The sequence below is a fragment of the Maniola hyperantus genome, chromosome 7 (genome assembly GCF_902806685.2).
Source record: "Maniola hyperantus chromosome 7, iAphHyp1.2, whole genome shotgun sequence".
NCBI classification, from domain to species: Eukaryota; Metazoa; Arthropoda; class Insecta; order Lepidoptera; family Nymphalidae; genus Maniola; species Maniola hyperantus.
In genome coordinates, this window is record NC_048542.1 from 4,625,331 (window position 1) to 4,648,348 (window position 23,018).

At 37.2% G+C, this 23,018-nt stretch overlaps 3 protein-coding genes across 3 annotated transcripts in view; all 3 read left to right on the forward strand.

Annotated features, from left to right (window-relative positions):
* Nucleotides 1–13,505, forward strand: part of LOC117983882 (ras-responsive element-binding protein 1-like) — a 38,059-nt gene extending 24,554 nt beyond the window's left edge. The window contains exons 3-6 of the mRNA XM_034970512.2: nucleotides 5,909–8,600; nucleotides 8,695–9,328; nucleotides 9,764–9,972; nucleotides 10,293–13,505. Coding sequence (XP_034826403.1) covers nucleotides 5,909–8,600; nucleotides 8,695–9,328; nucleotides 9,764–9,972; nucleotides 10,293–10,551 — 3,794 coding nt within the window. The 3' untranslated portion in view covers nucleotides 10,552–13,505. The remainder of the gene's footprint in view (nucleotides 1–5,908; nucleotides 8,601–8,694; nucleotides 9,329–9,763; nucleotides 9,973–10,292) is intronic.
* The window catches only part of LOC138402606 (uncharacterized), a 179,519-nt gene that overhangs the window by 108,768 nt on the left and 47,733 nt on the right, over nucleotides 1–23,018 (forward strand). The gene's annotated exons all lie outside the window — the stretch shown is intronic.
* lolal (lola like) lies at nucleotides 14,324–22,805 on the forward strand. The gene is made up of 5 exons (XM_034970517.2): nucleotides 14,324–14,467; nucleotides 14,703–14,814; nucleotides 16,166–16,252; nucleotides 16,797–16,943; nucleotides 17,646–22,805. The coding sequence occupies exons 2-5, from the start codon at nucleotides 14,719–14,721 to the stop codon at nucleotides 17,700–17,702; spliced, it is 387 nt and encodes a 128-aa protein (XP_034826408.1). The 5' UTR covers nucleotides 14,324–14,467; nucleotides 14,703–14,718; the 3' UTR covers nucleotides 17,703–22,805.

Genomic DNA, 23,018 nt, shown 5'->3' on the forward strand with positions numbered 1-23,018 from the left:
TTACTTTCTGCCGCGTAATGTCCTGAATTAGTCACACAATACATTGTCATTGACTTGTCCATCTCTATCTCTACCTAGTACAAAATGAAGTCGCTTCCCGCGTCTGTATGTATGTATGAACGCGTAGATCTTTTAAACTACGCAACGGATTTTAATCCGGTTTTCACCAATAGATAGAGTGATTCAAGAGGAAGGTTTATAGCTATAGTTTAATTCTTAAAAAATTAGAGATCCCTAGAGAAATTGAAATAATGTGAATTAGGTCGGAAAAAAATCGTCTCATTTGAGAGTTTCCGAGGGAATGACACCTCAATGACCCTACATTAGTATCTACGTTGCACCCATGCGAAGCCGGGGCGGGTCGCTAGTCAATAATAATTTTATTAATTAGAGCTATTAATAAATAATCGAATAACCCAACCTCATGGGTTATTCGATTATTGCACACTGATTGCACACGACAAATAACACCTGCACGAAACGCACTATTGGATAAATAATGAAAATGCGTATGAAGTCTGAAGCAAAAGAGTGGGCCTCATTAGGCTCATCGAAGGGATGCTGATATGGTCAGCAAAGGTCGGCGTTTTCAGTATCGAAAAAGGTGACGTCACGCCTGCTGCGAGTGTATTCGCCATTATTTCATATCGATTGAATTGACAAAATAATTTTTAAAAAATGCCCTACAAGACAATATTCGCAGTTTAGTTCCGATAATTTTACAGCATATCGCTTACTTACCAAAGTTCATTGATTCTTCCGAAATGTGCATTTCAAGATAATTCTACGAATGAATTAAATGACCGATTTCGATATTTTTAATAATGGACAGTTTCCGCGTACGACGAAATAATTAGTTTGCGTAAACGATTCCGTTATTACACCGAAGCGTACGACCTTGTTCGTAAGAAAAAAGAAAATACTATACCATCTTTGTGCCACACAATTATTATCATCATCATGTATAAGTAAACGTATAATTATAACTTAATCAAAATTCTGGTGTACATATTATAATCAATTTTCTTTTGTAAATTGCGTCAATGCTTATCATCAGTTATCAGTAGGTATCACACATTCTTATTCCGAAAAACTCCAAATCGCTTACAAAACTTAATCAATTCTTATTTCTTTCATTATGCATTCCCAAACTCATTGAATAAATATCTACTCAGAATTCAGACTGCCTAATTTGAATGCGCAACTTCCACGTACAACAAAATTACTTAATTTGCGTAATTTGTTTTTGTTATCTTAAATTCTTAAAGAATATTATTGTCAACAAGCTTTGCCCCACGACTACATCTTCGTTTTGTCGTCTTGGATTTTTTCAAAATCTTCCACACTTACACACACTTAGGTAGTCTTTCTAAGTGGAGAGGTCATAGGACCTTCTGGTAAAATCTCAAGTTTAAAGACCCAACGGTTTTGAGCTGTATGTTGATAATATTATGTCCGATAAGTCAAACAGATAGATGGCATAATATTATTGTAAATTGAACACTCGAAAAGAGCAACCGCTGAGTTTCTTGCTGGTTCTTTTCGGTTGGAACTGCATTCCATTTCCGAACCAAGATATATGCTATTCTAAACCGATTTGAATGCGAAGATTTGAAAGAAACCTCTTTTATTCGAAGAACTATGTTTGATGAAAATCTATTACACCGTTTGAAGATTATCAGTTGTTTTCTCAGCCAAAGTATATCATCATCATCATTATCAAACGATAGACGTGCATTTCTGGACATAGGTCTCTTGTATGCATTTCCACATGCCACCTGAATCCTGCGCCGCCTGAATCCAGTGGTTCCCTGTGATTCGTTTGATGTCGTCTCTGTCCACTTAGTGGGGGGTAGGGTCTTCCAACGCTGCGCTTTCCGGTGCAAGGTCGCCATTCTAGCACTTTGGGATCTCAACGTCTATCGGTTTTTTGGACTAGGTGCCCTGCCCACACTTCAGCTTTGCAACCCGTTGAGCTATGTAGGTAGCTCTGGTTATACGGATCTCCTGATTTCTGATTTGATCACGTAGATTTGCGTATACATAATAATATTATTTATAATCGAAACTGAAAGTCGTTGCAACACGGTGTGACATCGGTCGATTCATCAACGCATCGAATTTCAGATTGCGTGATGGTACAAATATTTCTCAGAACATAACATATTTTGATTATTTCTGTACTTTGCTCTGGAATAACCTTTGCAACGTGGCCAAATACAATATTATAAATTGCTACATCCGATAGGCACCGAACTATAATCAACAGACTATACTGAGTTGGCATGATCGCGTTCAAACGGATAGGAATCGTTTTGTCTAAATTTATTTTATTCAAAGTAGAGAACACTTTTTTTTTTAATTTATAGACCAGCGCGCAGCGCTCGGCAGCAATCAGGGTGGCAAGTGATGATGCAGCATAAGATGAGCGCGCTTGCCTAGAAGATGTCTATTCACTGTCGACTTGAAGGTAGGTAACCTATATTATAATTGAAGGAAAAAACTGAAGATTAAAGGGGTTCCCACGGGATTTTCAAAAACCTAAAACCGCGCGGACGAAGTCGCGGGCATCAGTATCTGATAATACCGATGATGCCCGAAATCTTTATTAATTATTGGTGTCAAATAGAATAGAATAGAATAGAATAGAATGTTTTTTTATTCATGTAAACTTTTTAAAAGTGCTTATGAATAGTCAAGTTTAATTTACCTTCTTTGTTGTACCAAAGTTTTTCTTCTTTGATAGGTAGGTATGTATCATAAATTGTTTTACATCCAATTGAATGAAATTCGACGCTTAACCCAAGACCGGATGTTTTTATCTAAACTAGCGTAAAAACGGATACATAATATATTATTTTGTGGTGTCTGTAATTTCCAATTATTGAGATACCTAAGCACTGTAGTGGCTCGTCATCGAAAATTGAAACTTTTTCATAGGAAATGTACTGACGTACACAATATAATGTACCTATCTACCTAGTACCTATACCTATATTATGAATATTGTAAAATTGGGTCGCGTGTTGTAACGAAATTGTGAAATTCTAAAACTTAAAACTTTTTGTATGTGTATGATTTTGATGCATAATAATTTTTATAGGTATAGGTACCTATTATTTTCACTGAAAACAATACCTTGAAATGATTAGTAATACGTGCATTTTCAGTTATATTTTTAGGGTTTTGAAATTCATAACATAACGAAAAACATAAACTTATTATAAAAATGAAATATAATATTAATATTTATAACTATGGGGCTCATAAGAAAGCTCAGAGTCACTCAGCGGGCGATGGAGAGAGCTATGCTTGGAGTTTCTCTACGTGTTCAAATCAGAAATGAGGAGGTCCGTAGGAGAACTAGAGTAACCGATATAGCTCAACGGGTTGCGAAGCTGAAGTGGCAATGGGCAGGGCACATAGTTCTTAAAACCGATAGACGCGTTGGGGTCCCAAGGTGCTAGAATGGCGACCTCGCACCGGAAGACGCAGTGTTGGAAGACCCCCCGCTAGGTGGACGAGTCGCAGCGCTGAATCAGTCGGCGCAAGACCGTGGCGTGTGGAAGTCCCTACAAGAGACCTATTGATGGTTAGATGGTTGATGATGATGCTGATGATGAGGTATAGCTAGCGTCATTGACAGACATTACAGTACTTCAAGGTGATTCCATCATAAGGTAGGTATACCGTTTTCATTTAGAGTACAGATCAATAAAAAAACTGTTTTGTCTAATTAATGTTGTCTATAGTAGGTATTTCCCCTGACAGCTATTATCATGTCTGTACAATTACCTATTATAATAATTATTTATTTATACAATTCTAAAACAGTATTTTAATAAGTATGTAGGTAACTAGTTATTAAATAGTAACAATAATAATATTGTTAACAACACATTGATCTGTATGACGTAGACGAAACGTAGGACATGACTCAATGAAGCATTTGGGATTTACTGTAACGTGCTTTGAGAGCATGCATCATCTATTGCGTAGGTACCCTAGTTACCTCATTAAAAATAATTGGGTATGTGCTTATACCTATCAGGAATTAATAAAGTATTCGAAACCTGTAAACCTGTCATCACAACCGCACTGTACGTTTATAGTAGGTATATACGTACGACGCCGTGTAGAAACCGATAAGGGGTATGTGTTTAATAAGATTGCCACACCCCTTCCAACTTAGCCCGCTTTTATCTTAGACTGTATTGTCACTTACCACCAGGTGAGATTGCAGTCAAAGGCTAATTCATTTTTAATTGAATAATAAAACAACGTATTATTTCCGTATGCAGTGGCGTGCACAGTGTTTGAAGCCAGGGTAGGCATTAGTTAGGTAGGAACCTGTATACTGGCAGGTCATAATGAAAAATATGCATTGAGCTATTACAACTGGGGTAAGCAATGCATTTATGCCTCTATGACCTGCACGCCACTGTCCGTATGTATGATGTATGGTGTAACAACTGTATGGTGTGTTTCCATTGAATCGGAGTGGAGACGTGTGCTTTCAACCGCGTTTCTCCCAATCAGATTAATTATTAATAACGCGATGAGCCACGACCAATCAGCTTTATCGACAAATGAATACATAATCTGTATGGTTGCAAATCACATTTCAGTCTATCTTCGCTTCAGTGAATAGTCTTAGGAAGGAATATTATCAAGTACCTATACTACATATTTGTAATTAGTAGCTGTTAAAGATTTATTAAATCGTCAAAATATATATAAGGTGATTATTAGAATCTAAAACTTGTTTTTAAATATTCATAGGTATAACTTCGAGTAGGTACCTATTAGCCGCTACAGATTCAACTTACAGACGTTCACTGCTGGACATACCTATAGTACGCGACAGGTCAAGATGGCAATCGGGGAGGGAACGCTCCGCACAGCCGCACTAACCCGGTGCGGGTGACGTCCCCGCCCCATACCCCAATTACCGCCATCTCAACCTGTCGCGTACTTATAGGCTATATTTTCATCTGCCTTTTCTGACTATAAGCAGTTTTTTAATAATGCTCGTTGAAAACATCAATAAAAAGGCAGTCTGCCCACCACAAAGCTACATCTATACCACTAGGTAGGTACATCTATGCGTTTGCGGACTAGATGTCAGTATTGATTTTCCTCTAGCCAACCAGCGGCCGACGAAAACACCTCATACCTACCTAACGCGATCCAATATAGCATCACTGAACCAACGTGAAAGCCTTTATCCTGTTATTACACGAAATCACATTGTTTTTTTACATAAACCTCTATTATCTCTTACTTTTGAAAGAGTAGATACATATACCTACCTACCTAATTGATTGCGATTTATTAGGTTGTTATTAACACAATCGTTCAGATATTTATGTAATAAGTGTATGGTAGGAATGTGATCTATTAGAAGTAATGAAACTTGAATAAAATGGTAAGGTAATGGCAATTCCTTGTTCAAGGAGACCATGTCACAGGATTGTTATCGGCATCCTTTTTAAGTTTTGATACGTGCCTTACGTTTACCGCTCTTGAGACAATAGATGACGGCTGATTCATACTCGGAAATCTCTGCGGCCAAGAGACCTCATAATATTCGATATTGCTACGGAATATTAATCTTTACTAACAAAATTTTGCAACCCACTCCTGCATTGCCGACATTGATATTCTGCGTAATTAATTACGGCGTAAAATCGCTTACATCACGTTTTCATTTCTGTAATCTATTAGCTGATTGTAACTGATTCACAATAAGCGACATCTCATTATATAAATTCTAATAAAACTACATTGGTACAAGTGAATCGTCTGACTCACCTATTGTCGGGTTTTCTTGGAATAGGAAAATGAAAGCACCCTGCGTTATTCAAACATGATCCGCGGATCGTAACACGCTCCTTTGTTGTTGCAGAAATCAAAACAGAGGACATCAGCGAGGCCAAAGTTGACACCGACCGAGAAGACATGAAGATCGATCACCATGAGACACGAGCGACGCGGACGACGAGCATCGACAGCGACAACCGCTCGGACAGGAGCGAGGAGGAAGATTGCAGAAGAGCCCGAAAAAGGGCGGCATCGACATCGCCTTCTCCCATTCCATTGGATAAGAGAACGGCGCGGTTTGAGTGCCCGAAGTGCTTTCAGCGTTTCGACTCTATCAACGCCTTCGATCTCCATCGATTCACAGCGCACGGTGACGACAACAGAACCAGGTTTGACGATTACATCGATTACTCTGGGAAGAAATACAGAGATATACACAGTCCCCATATCTCAATATCGGAGCATCGGTTTCGATGCGAGCACTGTTTGCGAGATTTCCCATCAGGACAGATCTTAGACATCCACAGAAAAACATGCACTGCAGCATCGAGAATATCCAGCCCAGACCGCGATCGCCGAGAGGATTTCTTCGCGAAACTTGATCTTAGAAATAGATCTTTGGGCATCCCCGGAACGTTAACACCGCCGATGGATCGGTTTACACCTAAATTCGATGATGGACACCTCTCAAATGGAATAAGACATATCGATGCAGCCAGAGATTTAGCTGACATACAATCCATTTTAAATGTAACATCTGCTGGAAGTCTCTTAGAGAGATTAACAGGAACTAGAGTTGCCCTAGAAGGTACCGTACTTACTCCACCTGATACCATAGTAAAGGATCGTGATCAAGAAGAAACTCAGGATAACTTCGCGGCAGAGTTTAGACGTATGAAGCTGCGTGGTGAATTTCCGTGTAGACTTTGTCCTGCCAAATTTCCAAACCTGAGAGCATTAAAAGGGCATAATAGAGTGCATCTCAGTGGTACCGGACCTGGCCCTTACCAGTGCAACATGTGTCCCCATGCATCTTTAGATAAAGCAGCTCTAGTTCGGCATATGCGTACGCACAATGGAGATAGACCGTACGAATGTGCTGTGTGCAATTATGCATTTACCACAAAAGCAAACTGTGAACGCCATTTGCGGAATAGACATGCCAAAGTGACGAGGGAAGATGTCAAACGCTCAATAATTTATCATCCATCCGAAGATCCAAATAACGATGAAGTCAATTCTAAACTTGCACGGGAAGAAGTCAAAAGATCGCTGGCATTCCACACGCCGGAGCTTGAAAGGCGCATTGAACCTACCGGTCGAAATACTCCACTGACTCATTATAATCCCACGTTCATAACTGAAAGACATCCAGTAACATCTCTTACAAAAGCTTTGCCAGACACGCCTACTTTAACCCCAAGAGAAGCTGAACAAGCCATGCCCAGAATAAAGGTTAAAGGTATAGGGCAGCTTACGCAAATACCAGAGTTCAGACCGCCCGATCTATCATATAAACCCAATGATATTCCTTTGGAAAGCTATAACGAAGAAGCCCCAGTAGATCTCAGCACGAGTGACAACAATAGTTGTGATGTCTTGGATCTTAGTAAGAAAAAACGTGATACTGATGATGATGAGCCCAAAATCCCACCACGTCCTGCATTTGACAGTGCTGCTGCTGCGACGGCTGCTGCTTCAGCATTTGAAAAGACTAGGTTATTGCTAGCCCAACAAAGACTTTTCGAATCTTCTCTACCTAAAATCGATCCTGCATACTATGCTACTCAATTATCTCATCTTTATGCCAGTGCTGTACCTGGACTACCAAGTTTGCCATTGCCACCTTCATTTCCTATCAACCCTTATTTTCTTCAAACTTCTTTTTTCCCCCACCCAACTGACTCACAAGAAATAGCAGAAATAAAGCAACGGATACAGAAAGAAATAATACGTGGCTTAAGTATGTCTGGTGGTAGAATTGTAACGAATGAACTTGAAGCTCAGCCTAAGCAGGAGCCAGAAGAAGAGGACATAAAGCCTATTCAAGTCGACACGTCACCGACTCCGTCGCCCCATCCTGAATCTCCACGCCCTTTAAACAACAACCTGGTGCCTCAAAACGATTCCGTAAAAATGGTTATAAAAAACGGCGTTCTCATGCCAAAACAGAAACAAAGGCGGTACCGCACTGAACGGCCGTTTTCTTGCTCCCAGTGTTCGGCGCGGTTTACATTAAGATCAAACATGGAACGTCATGTCAAACAGCAGCATCCTCAGCACTGGAGCGTGAGACGTCCAGCACCGAGACCTCCTCCACCTTACCCTTCAACCGACACTTTAGCCGATCGAGTCAAGTACGCCCTGTTGGCTCGTCATTTAGAAAGGCCGATACAATCCGATCGGTCTCCAATCAGAAGAGATTCAGACGAAGTGGCCGATAATGAGGAAGATGAAGAAGACGCTTTGGTCATTGACGAGGAGCCGGAAGATCGAAAACCAGATGAAAATTCAGCCGCCCATCGAGCTGCAGCGGAAATTCTCATGGCTTCACGCCAGCAAGAACTCTATAAGGACTTCGATCTCAAAATTGCGGGAAACCTTATAAACAAGCCGATCCCAATCACCACCGAAAAGACTGATACAGGAACGGATCCTGTGCCAAGCCAGGAACCTCTTTTATCTGTTGTGCCCACACGCAGTGATGAAGAGGAAGACGAGGAAGGCTTGGTTGCGTCAACTAGTGAAGGCAATATCTCCGGAAGCGATGAAAATAAGTAAGTAAACAAAATTATCTAAACAACAGAACTAATTTTTAGAAAATTTCTTTATCGAGTAACTTATTATAAATATTGTGCCTGTCTCTTGCAGATCAGAATCCGATACCGGCACCCAGCCACCGAAAAAGAAGTCCGCATACAGTCTAGCACCAAACCGAGTATCCTGCCCTTATTGCCACCGCAAATTCCCCTGGTCCTCATCCCTTCGACGACATGTCCTCACGCACACCGGACAAAAGCCCTTCAAATGTCCTCACTGTCCTCTTCTGTTCACCACCAAATCCAACTGCGATCGTCACTTGTTAAGAAAACATGGGGGATCAGCAAAAGCCATATTAGCTGAGCCAATCCAAGATATGAATCCGCCTCAGAATGACAGATCAGTGCCTGAGCGGCCTTTCAAATGTGCCTCGTGTCCTACCAGCACATTTTCTTCCATGGAGACGTTGAAGAAGCACATGTCATCTCGACACGGGTCAGGCGATTCGCAGCCAAGTTCCCCGAACCCAGAAATTGAAGAAGCTGATGCGAGTTTGGTATTCAAGTGTCATTTGTGCGAGGCTGCCTTTGGAGACAGAACTGGTGCGTTGGGGCACTTGGCCTCGGCGCATTCGGCTGAATATGAGCAGTTGGTGAGCAAGGGTGCTCTAGACGCGCCCAGTGACCGCAGCGAGAGTGCAGATGATGACGAGAGAGGGAAGTTTCCGGATCACGCTAATAGAAAGGTAGGTTTTATTACGTAAAGGCTACCGTTGTAAAGAATTCTATTAGGTTGACTCCATACAAGAAGTTTCAGTAAAAACCCGTTTCAGTACTTACCTAACTGTAACAGTTTCAGTATTTGTTAGATACATAGTTAAGTTTTTTAGGAATTTGACAAAGTATACCGACTAGAGTTATATTTTTATAAAATTATTTTTCTCATATCCCCTGACGAACGTTCTCTAACCCTGTTTTTTTCTTTGGTTTTTACAACATACCGCTGGGTCTGGGATCTGGAGATTTGGCATGTCCCCATTAAGAAAAGATTTTGGGAAATTCCATGCGAGATGATTCCATGATACCAGGCTGGGTCCGCTGGTATTTTTATCTTTTTATAATATAGTAGGCAAGTAAGTAGTCAACCATTAAACTATTAAATATTTCTGATGTTTTCGTAGGTCGTTTGCGCCTTCTGCGTCCGCCGCTTCTGGTCAGCCGAGGACCTTCGTCGCCACATGCGGACTCACTCCGGAGAGCGGCCCTTCGCGTGCGACCTCTGCAGGCGTCGCTTCACCCTCAAACACAGCATGCTGCGGCACCGGAAGAAGCACCGCGAGGATACCGACGACGAGGAATCCTCGCCCAGAGAGGATACTGCTACCAATGGGTAAGGGATATAAACTTATCGACTTGTCTTGTAGTCAGAGCCCCTTGTAAAATTTTCAGTAGGTATACCAACGTAAAAGCCTACGCATACCATATTATTATCGACTCATTCTATTCTATTCTATTATATTCTATTCTATTATTATCGACTCAACCCAATAAATTGGAATTTCTATATTAAAGTTCATCAATATTATATTGAATTTTAAGAGATATTGGGTCGACTTGAGGTAAACGCACCTATATTCTGGGATGTCCCGATCCAGAAGCAAACTTGCTGTCGTAATATTGTCAACAATTAATTTATAATTTTTTTTCTAGGTACCGCTACCAAGAAGATGACTCCGGTAACGAGATCCCAAACAACGTGAACAATAACAACTCACCCCCCGCGGCTCCGTACGACAAGAAGCTCAAGCTACATATGACGTCACGCAAATACTCCTCTGAGGCAGAAAATGACCCCGAAAATGGCGGCGACCTCATCGGGAAACTCCTCGGCATCCCAGATAAGACCATCATTAACAAGCTCCTGTCATCCGCTGACGAAGCGGCCAAATTTCTTGGGGTAAAAAAATGAGAGTACGCTTTAGTCCTCGTCGCACCAGCTAGGTTCATCTTAGCGCCGCGAGGACTAAAAATTCCCATTACAAAACCTAACACTGAAGAAAACAAGACATGTACAACGCCATCTACCAACGAATAGCTGTATTAAAAGTTAATAATTTAGTTTTGTGCTGCTACCCGCTATCTACCAATGAATAGATATTATATTAATAATAATGCGTCCAAATTAAGAATAGGAATTTCCCGCCATGTTATTGTGATGTCTTAGCTGGAAATATATTATTTTTCACAAAATTTTCAATATCTTAGTATTTAATGTAAGAAACCCGTAATGAAAACTCGTTTTGTATTCAACATAATTATTTTCCTTGCAAACCGTTATTTCCAAGTGACAGTTGATAGATAAAGACTTTCCTATTCTTAGTTTTGTACAATTTGAGTACGTCTTTTAGGCATAAAAGTTATGCTCTGTATTTTTTATTTTTATCAATACATGATAATACTATTAACTATATTGAACAAACAGCGCCATCTATCAACGAATAGATAATATTGTATTTCCGCTTAGCGCTGTCTACCAACGAATTGATGTACTTTAAACGCATAAATTTAAAATTATACTATTTTATTCTACAAAATGTTTTTGTAAATAAGATTTATTTTTAAGATACATAGGTGCCTTTAGCTGCCTTCATATAGTGTAAACCGTCCTATTCTGCCTTATTTTTAGGTATTGTATATTATGAAAAAAATGTGGGTGTAAGCAACGAATATTTTAGTGCCAGTTTTATAAGTACACCGTCACTTTTAAAATATGACGTCTAAATAACGATTTTCTTGTGGTGTGTCAATAAATTCTATAGTTAATAGGTGACGAAAATATGCATCGGTAGTCGGTACCTAATATTTAAACTAGATAAATATTAATAGCTATAACACGTTTGCATTTTCATCTAGTCCCATTGTATTCACGTTTTATGACTCATTCACGTTATCCCATTTCGTATTTTCATAGTTGTGAATTTCAGCCAAAAACTTTTCGCAAATCCAAAATTTTCTAGTCAATTTTCTCTTAAAATGTTTTAAAATATTGACCTAAATATTACCATTATGTCAGTTTCAAATCACTAATTAAGTATAGGGTTCTTTAGTGTTCGATAGATATTTAATAAGCCTGATATCATGTTGTGGCTAATTCCGTTGTACACTATCTCTTAACTAAACTAAAATGGCACGTCTAAATCTATTGCTATCCCTTTTATAATGTTGCTTGTGGAAAAGGATAGCACTAGATTTAGACCTGTTAATTTAGTTTAGTTTAGAGATTGTGTACAAGAGAATCGGCCCCAATATGATACTTTGTAATTATTGTATTGCAGTAATGAGTAGTATACTAAGTATTCTTGTCTGCATTAGTTATTTTATAATGCATTGATTTGATAGGAATAAAAGAAACACGTTTTCTATTCTTTTCCAATATCATAATTTTCTACACATTTTCTTTTGTCATTAAAAATCAAATAGATGGACCGGACCTACTTCCGAAAAAATTAGGTTGGCAAGTATTAAACTTTTCATTTTTCTATTTCCACCGTAAGTAATAAATCTTGCAAAAATGCACCTAAATTATTTCTTTGTGCTCGTATAATAGCGGTTTTCGGGTGTTCTTTCTAATTCACTCAAGTCAATGCATGTATTTAATAAAATATTCATATACATACTAAATATTTTTCTTAATACCTTTGTGTAAATAAAATATAAATAAATAGGTTGCGTATTAGGGTAACTTTTGTTTGCTCAAATCCATGGCATTTCTTTATGACAAAGACTAATTGCTTGTAAGAAAGTTTAGGATCTCTTTTATTATAAACTTGTATAGCTAATAAAAAATAATATAAACCAAAGGAGTCGGTAAATTTTTGTTTACCGAGAACGAAGTAGTTTTTGATATTTTTAAATAAATATGTGTTTGTTAGATATATTCGAAGAGTTAAAGTTATTTTATTTCAGTTTTAAGTATATTTCGGTGCATTATTATTGTGTTATGGGTTTAAAACTCGATATAATAAAATTAGTTTTAGTTAAATTCAGTCTCCTGTTATGGATTGACGAATCATACGCTAGAATATACCTAAGTTCGAATTTCGCTTTGTATCATAAAAGACGCTACACTATATACCAAATACAAAATATAAAATATAACTTTGATGATGTATACAGACTTAATATTATCATTACATATTTTTAATTAAGTCAGTATAATATTATACATGTAATGTCTCTTGCATAAGCAATAATATTGTAATTAGATAATAAATCGTCGTTATTCAACGAGTTTGTATTGTGTCACTGAAGTATAAAGTTTAATTTTTATTAATAACATAGTTAAGTAATAAAAAATAATTAGTATTGCTATTTTAAATTTCGATATCCTGCTTAATGTCAATTATAGTTAGACGGAATGGAAATGTTTCAAATTATGTAAATTATTCTTTCCAATTTTCGTGTTTTATTTGCTGTACCTACTTTTACGGTCAGTAATAACGTCGAACGGATGAAAAAATATACGATACCTGTGCTTAAGATATAATATAATTATTGTCAACGTATTATTACTTTTAAAGCATAAGTTTAGATATTAAATTATCTCGTACTTATTTAGATTAAGATATATTTATAAGATGTGGCAACACCGCTTGGCCTTTCAAAAGTAGTTCGTGTGTCTTAATATATTACTGTTATTTAAGAAGTTTACAGTTTAAAATAAATTAAAATTTACCAATATTAAGTATATGCATGATAAATGGTAGTAATTACAATTATTATTATTCATTATTATCATAGAATGTGTATTGAATGTTTCACTTTTGCCTCTCTTACTTTTTTTGCAATACGAGTGTCGTTTTAAAAACGTTTTTGTGAAATATTATATTATGGTGGATTAATAAAGAGATACTGCTTTTAATATTTATGGTTTTAATTTAACAAGGATAACCCTTGCAAGGAGCTTGAAATCAACTGCGGAATCTGTGATTCATTCAACGCGTCAAAAAAAAAATTCCCCAAAGACAGTTAAATATATTATGTTGTACCTACAGTTATCTTCCATTAATATGTTGTTATAATTAATATTATAAATAATATTGGGTCCACGGAATAACCGACTAATCTAAGTTGACCTATTTTGCTTTTATTAACCACAAACCCTTAGATTCTTCTTTTATTGGTTTTAGAATTAAACAACTCTGTACTTTTAGTTTAGCCAATCAAAGAGGATATTCAAACCATTTCAGATAAAATACATTCTCAAATGAGCTACTGCCATCCACCGCTAGATGGCAGTAGCTCATGAAGGAGATATCGCCCCTTTAAAATCTTGGCCACAGACAAACAAATGAATTGATTTATTAAAGATTAATAACTATCGATAATTGATATTTTGTAAGTATTCTGACATATAGGTATAAGCAATTTAGATAAAAAATAATTCCAACTTTAGCCACACGAACTCATGACTTTAGACTTTTACTGAACGAATTATGTACCTGTTTTGGGGATACCAGCTACTAAAGATACCACACTTTTAGGGGAAAAAATTAAGAAAATCTGAATAACTTTCAAATGCAGATCAAATTATAGCAATAGACAGTAAAATCCCAACCAATTTTTCAATAACCCAAGTTCAAACAATGCTAAGTCTAAAGTTTGAATGAAGTAATAGGTAATAAACGGTGTTTAAGAAAAATAAAAACATTGTGAGAAATATTGAATTTCAATATAGCAACCCAGAATAGTCGAATTAAGGAATTTGAAGAAATAGGAAAGAATTGCAAGACGGCGTCTTTATTTTCAGATGCGATTGCCATAATTAAAGTGAGAATTATAAAATAATACGTGTTGTACTTAAACAATTAACGAAGTTAGCTGGGGTATGCATAAATTGTTTATTTATTTGAATTTAGAAGTGTCTAATTTAGCTTGTTTTCTATGCAATCCATTAAATAGTGACGTACATAAAAAGAAAACTAATGCACTACATACTCTTCTGACATATTAATATAATGTTTTGTTTTGTGTAACGGGACACTCAATTAGCAGTTTAACATAGTGAAGTTAATTTGAAGTGGTGATAAATTCATTTGTTTATATTTATAACCGTTGCAGGAATAAAAAACTCAATATGGGTGATCAACAATTCTTTCTGAAATGGAACGACTTTCAGACGAATATGGTAACTTCTTTTAGGCATTTGAGGGACGAAAAAAGTTTTACAGACGTGAGTATGTGTTGTTTATTATTATTTATTAGTAAACAGTTCATGTAGGGTTATAACCTCTTGTAATTTTTTAATTCTCGGACGGCGGGCCCTTCCATTAGAATGCTAGGCGTAGTTTTCATGTACAAAATAAGACCGAGTTATTATTCTAAAAGCTAACAGCTATACATTTTTCTGATACCCATGTTACTAACCAAAGGATAAAAGCAATGACAATAGTAAGTAATCCTTGAAAAAACCTTGGTTTCTAGTCATGTTGAAACGGAACAATGGATTGATGTGACTTTTTGCATGGGCATACTTAGTTAAAAACCTGGAGGGTGATATAGGGTATGTTATCCTGGAAAACAAAAAGTTCCCAAAGAATTTTAAAACCCTAAATCCACACAGACAAAGGTGCGGGCATCAGCTTGTATTGAATAGGTAAATATGAAGTAGATATTGGCGCTTGGCGTATGGCATATTATTACTGTCTATTCTACTTTATTTTTTTGAATAGGAGCTTGAGCCGTCTGTCGGTTTGTATGTCAAACAATTTTTTTTTTAAACTCTGGCCTTTCTGTGAGGTTTGAATTGTATCTTACTGTTAACAGCAGTTTCCACAAGGTTTTCACACAAAAGCTACTCTTGTACATAATCTATAAAGCATTTTGCAATAGACATCTACTTGAAGTGCCATCTCCTATTGGAGGTTGGCAACCATTAGGACTATCTGCACTTTCGATACTGCTTCATGAAAATATGCAATAGACGTACAGTATGCGGTCGAAAGTTTTGTACATCGGCCTTTAGAATGACATTTCGGGTTTTGTAGAGCGTTGTCTGTCACTCATACCCATATGAAGTTTTGTCAGTCTCAACGACAGGAACAGCGCTCTACAAATCTGCTATCTCCTTCTAAAGGTCGATGTATATTACTTTCGGCCGCGTACTGTAGAAAGGATTTTTTTATCCACAAATACTTTATAAATTATTTTGAACTAGATGATGCCCGCGACTTCATCCATGTGGATTTACGTTTTTTAAAATCCCGTGGGAACTCTTTAATTTTCCTTGATAAAAAGTAGCTTATGTCCTTCCCCGGATATAAGCTAACTCTGTACCAAATTTCATCAAAATCGGTTGAACGGTTGGGCCGTGAAAAGCTAGCAGACAGACAGACGCACTTTTGCATTTATAATATTAGTATGGATTGTCAAGTGAATTCTAATCACTGGTTCATTATGATGTTCCTACTGTTCTCAGAATCAGCAAATAAATGCTGCAATTGCTGTTTTCATAAATTTGAATTGCAATATTGAAAAATGAAACTATCAATCATATGTCAAGTGTTAAAAATACACGGTTTCAGGTAACATTGGCGTGTGAGGGACAGACCTGTAAAGCACATAAAATGGTACTATCAGCGTGTAGTCCCTACTTCAAAAGCTTATTAGAGGCAAGTCTATACAATGTTCTTAATATAATGTGAAAAAATTACTTCTCACATGCCATTTTAACTTTATGTGTCAAATTTCATGTCAAAAGTATGATTTTAGTCCTTATTTTAAAGGCGAACCATGGAGGAACCATACTTTTGACATGACAGTTGACCCATAGAGTTAAAATGGCCCGTGAGAAGTTATTTTGTGAGGACTACTTACTTTCCCCAATGGGTCCCAAGGTGCTGGAATGGCAACCTCGCACCGGAAGGCGCAGTGTTGGAAGACCCCCCACTAGATAAACGGACGATATCAGACGAGTTGCAGGGAACTGCTGGATTCAGGTGGCACAAGACCTTGGTGTGTGGAAGTCTCTACAAGAGACCGCTGTCCAGGAGTGGACGTCTATCGGTTGATGATGTCAAGTTCAGAATGTCATCACTACCGAGAAGAACCAATTCGAAACTCGGCGGTTGCTCTTTTTCAAATGTTCAGCTTGCGATAATATGCCATATTGTATAAGTAATTGATGGACTGAGTCAATTCCACGTTTATTTCCAGGAGAACCCATCAAAGCACCCGATCATAATCCTGAAAGATGTGTCATACTTGCACCTGCAGGCAATATTAGAATTCATGTACGCCGGAGAAGTCAATGTGTCTCAGGAACAACTGCCCGCATTCCTCAAGACTGCTGCCCGCCTTAAGGTAACTTCATTTTGCTTCTTTTTTGTAAAATGAAATCTAAATGTATAAAAGGAAGAATAGAAGGTGACTAACTGACTGACTGACTGACTGATCTATCAACGCACAGTTCAAACTCCTGGGCGGATTGGACTGAAATTTGGCATGTAGATAGCTATTATGACGTAGGCATCTGCTAAGAAAGGATTTTTGAAAATTCAACCCTTAGGGGGGTGAAATAGGGGTTTGAAATTTGTGTAGTCCACGCGGACGAAGTCATAAGCTAGTATTACTAGCTAAGCTTAAACCTAGCCTTATCTAACCTTCTCTTCCTGAGATTCCTTTCCGCACTTTGACAACTTCCGTGGCACCGTGGTCTTATTAGAGGGAAGTCCCGAGTTCGATTCCTGGTAGGGGAAATTTGGAATTTTATAATTTCTTTTGCTCTGGTCTGGTCTGGTGGGAGGCTTCAGCCGTAGCTAGTTACCACCCTACCGGCAAAGCCTTGCTGCCAAGCGATTTAGCGTGTAGAAACCAAAGCAAAATTAGTAAAAAACTGCCATACCCCCTTCCAGATTAGCCGGCTTCCATGTTAAAATGCATAATTTCTTACCACCAAGTGAAATTGCAGTCAAGGGCTAACTTCTGTCTGAATAAAAAAACAACTTAGACATTGCTGACTGTTGTACGTGAAAATCTTAATCGAACCTCTTTTCTTGGTACCAGGTAAAAGGCCTAGCTGAACCGCCACCACAGATGCCGAGCATCAAGCGGGAAGGGTAGCCCAGTGTCAAAGACTCTAGTGAACGCAAACACCAATGTAAAAATAACAATAGTTACACCCACACACGTATTTTTGTATGACAATGTTTTCGACACCCCTGTCTTAATTAGGGCTGATTCACACTAGGGCTTCACTCTTTTTTTATTAGTTTGGCAATAATTGTGACCACTTTGGCGAAAAACTTTAGGTTTTTTATTTTTAAAAAATGTTTGTCGATAATATGTTGGCAGTAGAATGCTAACTTGGCGGATATTAAAAAATATTAAGGCAATAATAATAAATAGATTTTAAATTAATAGCGAATCTCTAAAGCAGAATGAACCGCTCCTTCGTTCTCCAATATCCATTCTAATATTATAAAAGCGAGAATGGGTCTGTCTTCCTGTAACCTTTTCGCAGCTGATCTGCTGGACCGATTTTGACCAATGTTACAGGGATAGCTTGGATCCCAGCGACGCTCGCATAAAGACTATTTTTATCTCGTACAACTATGAAGGTCCCACAGGGTTTTTAGCAATCTAAAACCGAACGAAGTCGCAAGCATTGGTACTGGTTCTGAGCACAACTAAATTTTAGAGCATTCACATCCTCTTCTTACTAATATAATATGAAAAGGACAGACAGTTTGACAGTTTTAAGTTTAATTCAGAGCCGTCAAAGCTCGTGACTTTAGCTGCGAGTCGCGAACGTATCGTTTGAATTTGTAGCGTGCTCTAAAATTTAGAGTATTTAAATGTTCCGTTTCGTCATTCATGTTCCGCCCTCTTTTAGCAATATTAAAAAGAAAAGGATGCAGATACTCTAAATCTAGTTTCGCGAAAAACAACAGAATCAGCGCCATTATCTAGTATTGAGTTTCGGAATAATTCATGTATCAATATATATCATTCGTCATGAAAAAGGAGACTAAAGGAGACAATACTTTTACGAGATTTCTTATCAAAATTCTTAGATTAAGTGTTGACTCCGTATAAATTATTTTAGATCCATCATCACATATCTAAGATTAAAACAATCGTATATACAATGAAGTACTAAACAATTATTACATTGAGTATAATATTTATACCATGTACAAAAAGATTTTACACAGTTGCGTAACAAGTTACGTGAGGCCCCTAAAATCTTTAAAAAGGGCCTCACAGGCATTAAGATGGTTTTTTATAAATGTATGAGAAATTCGTACCTACTAACTAAACCAGGGCCCTAAAATAGGGGGCCGCTCCATCCCTTCCTATCTTATGTTTCATATTATATTTAATTATAATAGAATGAAATGGCAATAATATTAATGTATGGCACCTGCGACATGCATTGTTGCGTTGTCGTTAAATGTAAAAGCGTTGTGTGACTTGTATACAGAAAAGTTTTATCACTACGCTCTGATTAATACAGGGCCCTGTTTCACTATGACATCCAAATTGTATCTGATTTGTAACAATAACTTGACAGTTCTTATGTGAAAAGATGTCAAAAACTAATTTCGCGCATAATTATGATTTAGAGAATCAGGGCCCTGACGGATGTGGTTGCCAGCACACTTTAGACTTCCAATCTTAGTTACCTTATGACCAAAGTATTAGCTTATAACCTCCGGACCTTTGAACTAAAGTCTGCTTCGCAATCACATCAAAATGTCTACAGACAATATGCTTGCTGGTACTTCAATTTTGAAAAAATATACCAAACATTTGATTGGCATATAATTTGTTCATAAAAACAAAATATAATATATCTGTTTGTTTAATTAACTTATAGTACCTACCAATATTTAATTTTGGTTAAGTTACTTACTATTAGGTAACCAATAATTTTAAAAACCAGCATGTTTTATATACGTCTGTTAGAGATTACTCCACCAACGGATGCCTTATGATACTTTCCAATACAAATGTTGATTCTATAAATTCTATTTAGAAAAGATCTATTTAGTTAACTTTTCTCACAAACACTTATTTCTTCTTAAATTAAGAATTTCCCAGAGAAATAAATGTAGTATTCAATCTATCATTCCATTACAATAATCTTCAACATGATATCTGATCCTTCGAGGCGAACGACTGTTTGTATTGGAATGTTTTAATAACTATATCTGTTATCATTGTAAGGTGTTGTTGTCTGTGTATAGTTTACATTTCAATTTAATTACGACGTATGTCTATAAGACTCATTTTTTTTATTTTAACTTTCGTGCTCAAGAAAAGCATAATACTTTTTTTATACTTTACTTTCTGTAGTATCTTTTGATTTTTTAAGCTTAAGTTTTTATGTCAAAATTATAATATTTTCTTAGTTTTAGATGTAGGTCATATAATGAGAGCTAGTTCAAACGTTTTTAGCCTCTAGATCGTAAGGGCCCAGAATGCTGGAGGCCCCCCAGCATACAGAGTACAGAGCCTCGAGTAAGGTGAAACTTTCGATTTATGTTGATTGCTTGAGTATGTGCCAGTTCTTATTATGAAACCTATAATAATATTATGTAATTACTTTTTTAAGGAGGCCTGCTGTGGCGTCAGAGGAATTTATGATAATATTTTATAAATAATAAAAAATCTAAGACGAAGTGAAATGATAAATATTACTTACCATTACTATGCGATTCAAATAAGAACATCAGCTAGATATTTCGAAGCTCAGATACTAATCCTTGCGATTGTGATACTAATCAAACTTGTACCACCAGCAACTAAAATGTTTGCTTCTAAAGCAAAAAAAATAAATTTTTTTTAAGTGTTTTCAATATGGGTTACGAAAAATTGTGTAGAACAATAAAATAAATATATGTCAATTTAATAATGTGAATTGAATAACATGTTTACGGTTTAACATTTAAGTATAGCGGAACTCTTCTTATTTGAAACGCGTAGTACTTACTTTTAAATAAAATATGCAATTTTATACGTCACGCAAATTGCTATTGCGCTGGAATCATGTCTCATTAACATCGAAATGACGTCAGCTGAAATAAAAATATACCCTCACTTCGAAACTTCAGTCACTGCTGACGTCACTAAAATGGTGGCCACGCGCATTAGCAATTTGCGGGACTTATACGTATCCACTGCCGCCATTATAGATCTCAATACAAACTTCCATAATGGCATTAGCACATTATTATTATAATATCAAAAAGAAATGTGAAATTAAAATGCAAACTTACTTAGTACAAATTGTATTCAACTTTTTTTTAACCTTGAAAATGCTCTCAATAATTTCTTTATTTTTTACTTATTATGGTGCAATGACATTTTAAAACTAATTTATATGAGATCGAAACTTTCATCAATTTTCAAGTAAACTAAAATATTGCATCATCATCAAAAATCTAAATGTAATTAAATAATTAAGTTAGTATAGTGCACGTAAAACGAGGAGTACAATCCGAAGTCGCATCATGGCGGTTTGCAGTTTGCACAGTTCATACACTAAAGATTAATCAATACACAAGCCCGGCTGAGAGTTTTTAGGGTTCCGTACCTCAAAAGGAAAAACGGTACCCTTATAGGATCACTTTGTTGTCTGTCTGTCTGTCAGTCAAGAAACCTACAGGGTACTTCCCGTTGACCTAGAATCGTGAAATTTGGCAGGTAGGTAGATCTTATAGCTGACATTTGGGGAAAAATCTGAAAACCGTGTATTAGGGTTAGATCACACAAAAAAAAATTGTGGTCAAGAACTAATAATTAGTATTTTCAACATTCAAAGTGAGATAACTATATCAAGTGGGGTATCATATGAAAGGTCTTCACCTGTGCATTCTAAACCGGTTTTTATTTTATTTTTATGCATCATAGTTTTTGAATTATCGTGCAAAATGTCGAAAAAATACGACTGTAGTATGGAACCCTCATTGCGCGAGCCTGACTCGCACTTGGCCGGTTTTTTTGTATAATGCGCAGTCATACCATACGCCTCATGTTCAGATGCGCTTCTTTTCCGCGCACTAGACCGTAATATACCGGATTTTTTTTATTAGTAGGTACCTACCTATAGTCCGCGACAGGTTGAGATGGCAATCGGTGTATGAGGCGGGGGGACGCCCTGCGCACCTGCGCTCGCCCGTACTGGGTTAGCGCGGGGGATGTGCGGGTGTGCGGGCCGTTCCCTCCCCGATTACTATTTAGACCTGTCGCGTTCTGTATGCGGTTTACTTTGTTCAACACGTGGATTTTTTATTTCTTTCCTTTCTTTAGTGAATTAATTTAGTGAATATAAGTATATTAGTGTATTTCATTGATTCAATCTTACATTATTCGTCTTGTTTTAGCCAGCTTCCTTCATGTTAGGGCCTGGTCATACAACGCGCGACAGTATTGACGACTTTTAAGGTGCTCATATAGATTTCTTACGAAATGAATGGAGGCTTTCGCTCTGTGTAGCTGCGCTGCTGTTGTCGTGCTCCGCGATATAACTTATTTCATAGGCGCAACGCTGAGTGTGGTGGAGGCAATGACGCAACGCAACATCTCATCATCATCATTACAGTTGTTAAACTTGCCTGTATTTACTTTATCATAGTGGCAGCGGCGCCTTTGAGTATCCGCCATGTTTTGTTTTCATTTTACAAACTTCAACCGTATATTAAAGCAAATAAAGCTGAGTTTAAGTTGTTATCAATACACGCTTGCCTCGGCTCTACTCCACCCCGTAGTATGCGTCCTTGGATCCATACGAATAGGTAAATACTGAATGCGAAAATGTATCTGTCTGTTTGTCTGCTAGCTTTTCACGGCCCATCCGCTTAACCGATTACAACGAGGTACAGAGATAGCTTGCATCCCGGGGACGGACAAGTCACTTTTTGACTCGCCGCAGTCATTATCTAGTAATGATGCTATAATCTCTAGAGTTAGTTACTGCGACGACGCGTCGCTGCTGTCACTCGTTCAGTGTGACGTCCCGTCGCGCGTTGTGTTTGACCCAGGCTTTAAACCGTAATGATAGTTGTATAAATGTAAATCTGATATTTTTAGGCAGAGTAACTGAATGCGCTGAATAAAAACTTAGTAATCACGTGAACTAGTTTGTAATGATTGAAAGAATATGAAAGATTTGTAATTTTAGATAATAATAATAAAAATAAAAAAATTATAATTACGGTATACAGTGTTTATTTTGATCAGTTTTAGTACCGGCGCGATCGTCTGTCGATTCGATTGAGTTACCCCTGAATTCCCGAGGAAACTCTGGCAAAACGGCATACGAGCATGCTTTAAAATATGCCGTTACCTATCTGTCTATAGAAGTCGTTGAATCACAGCCACATCGTTCCAGCTGTTTCCGAAAGAATAAGACATTTAATAATCCATACTAAT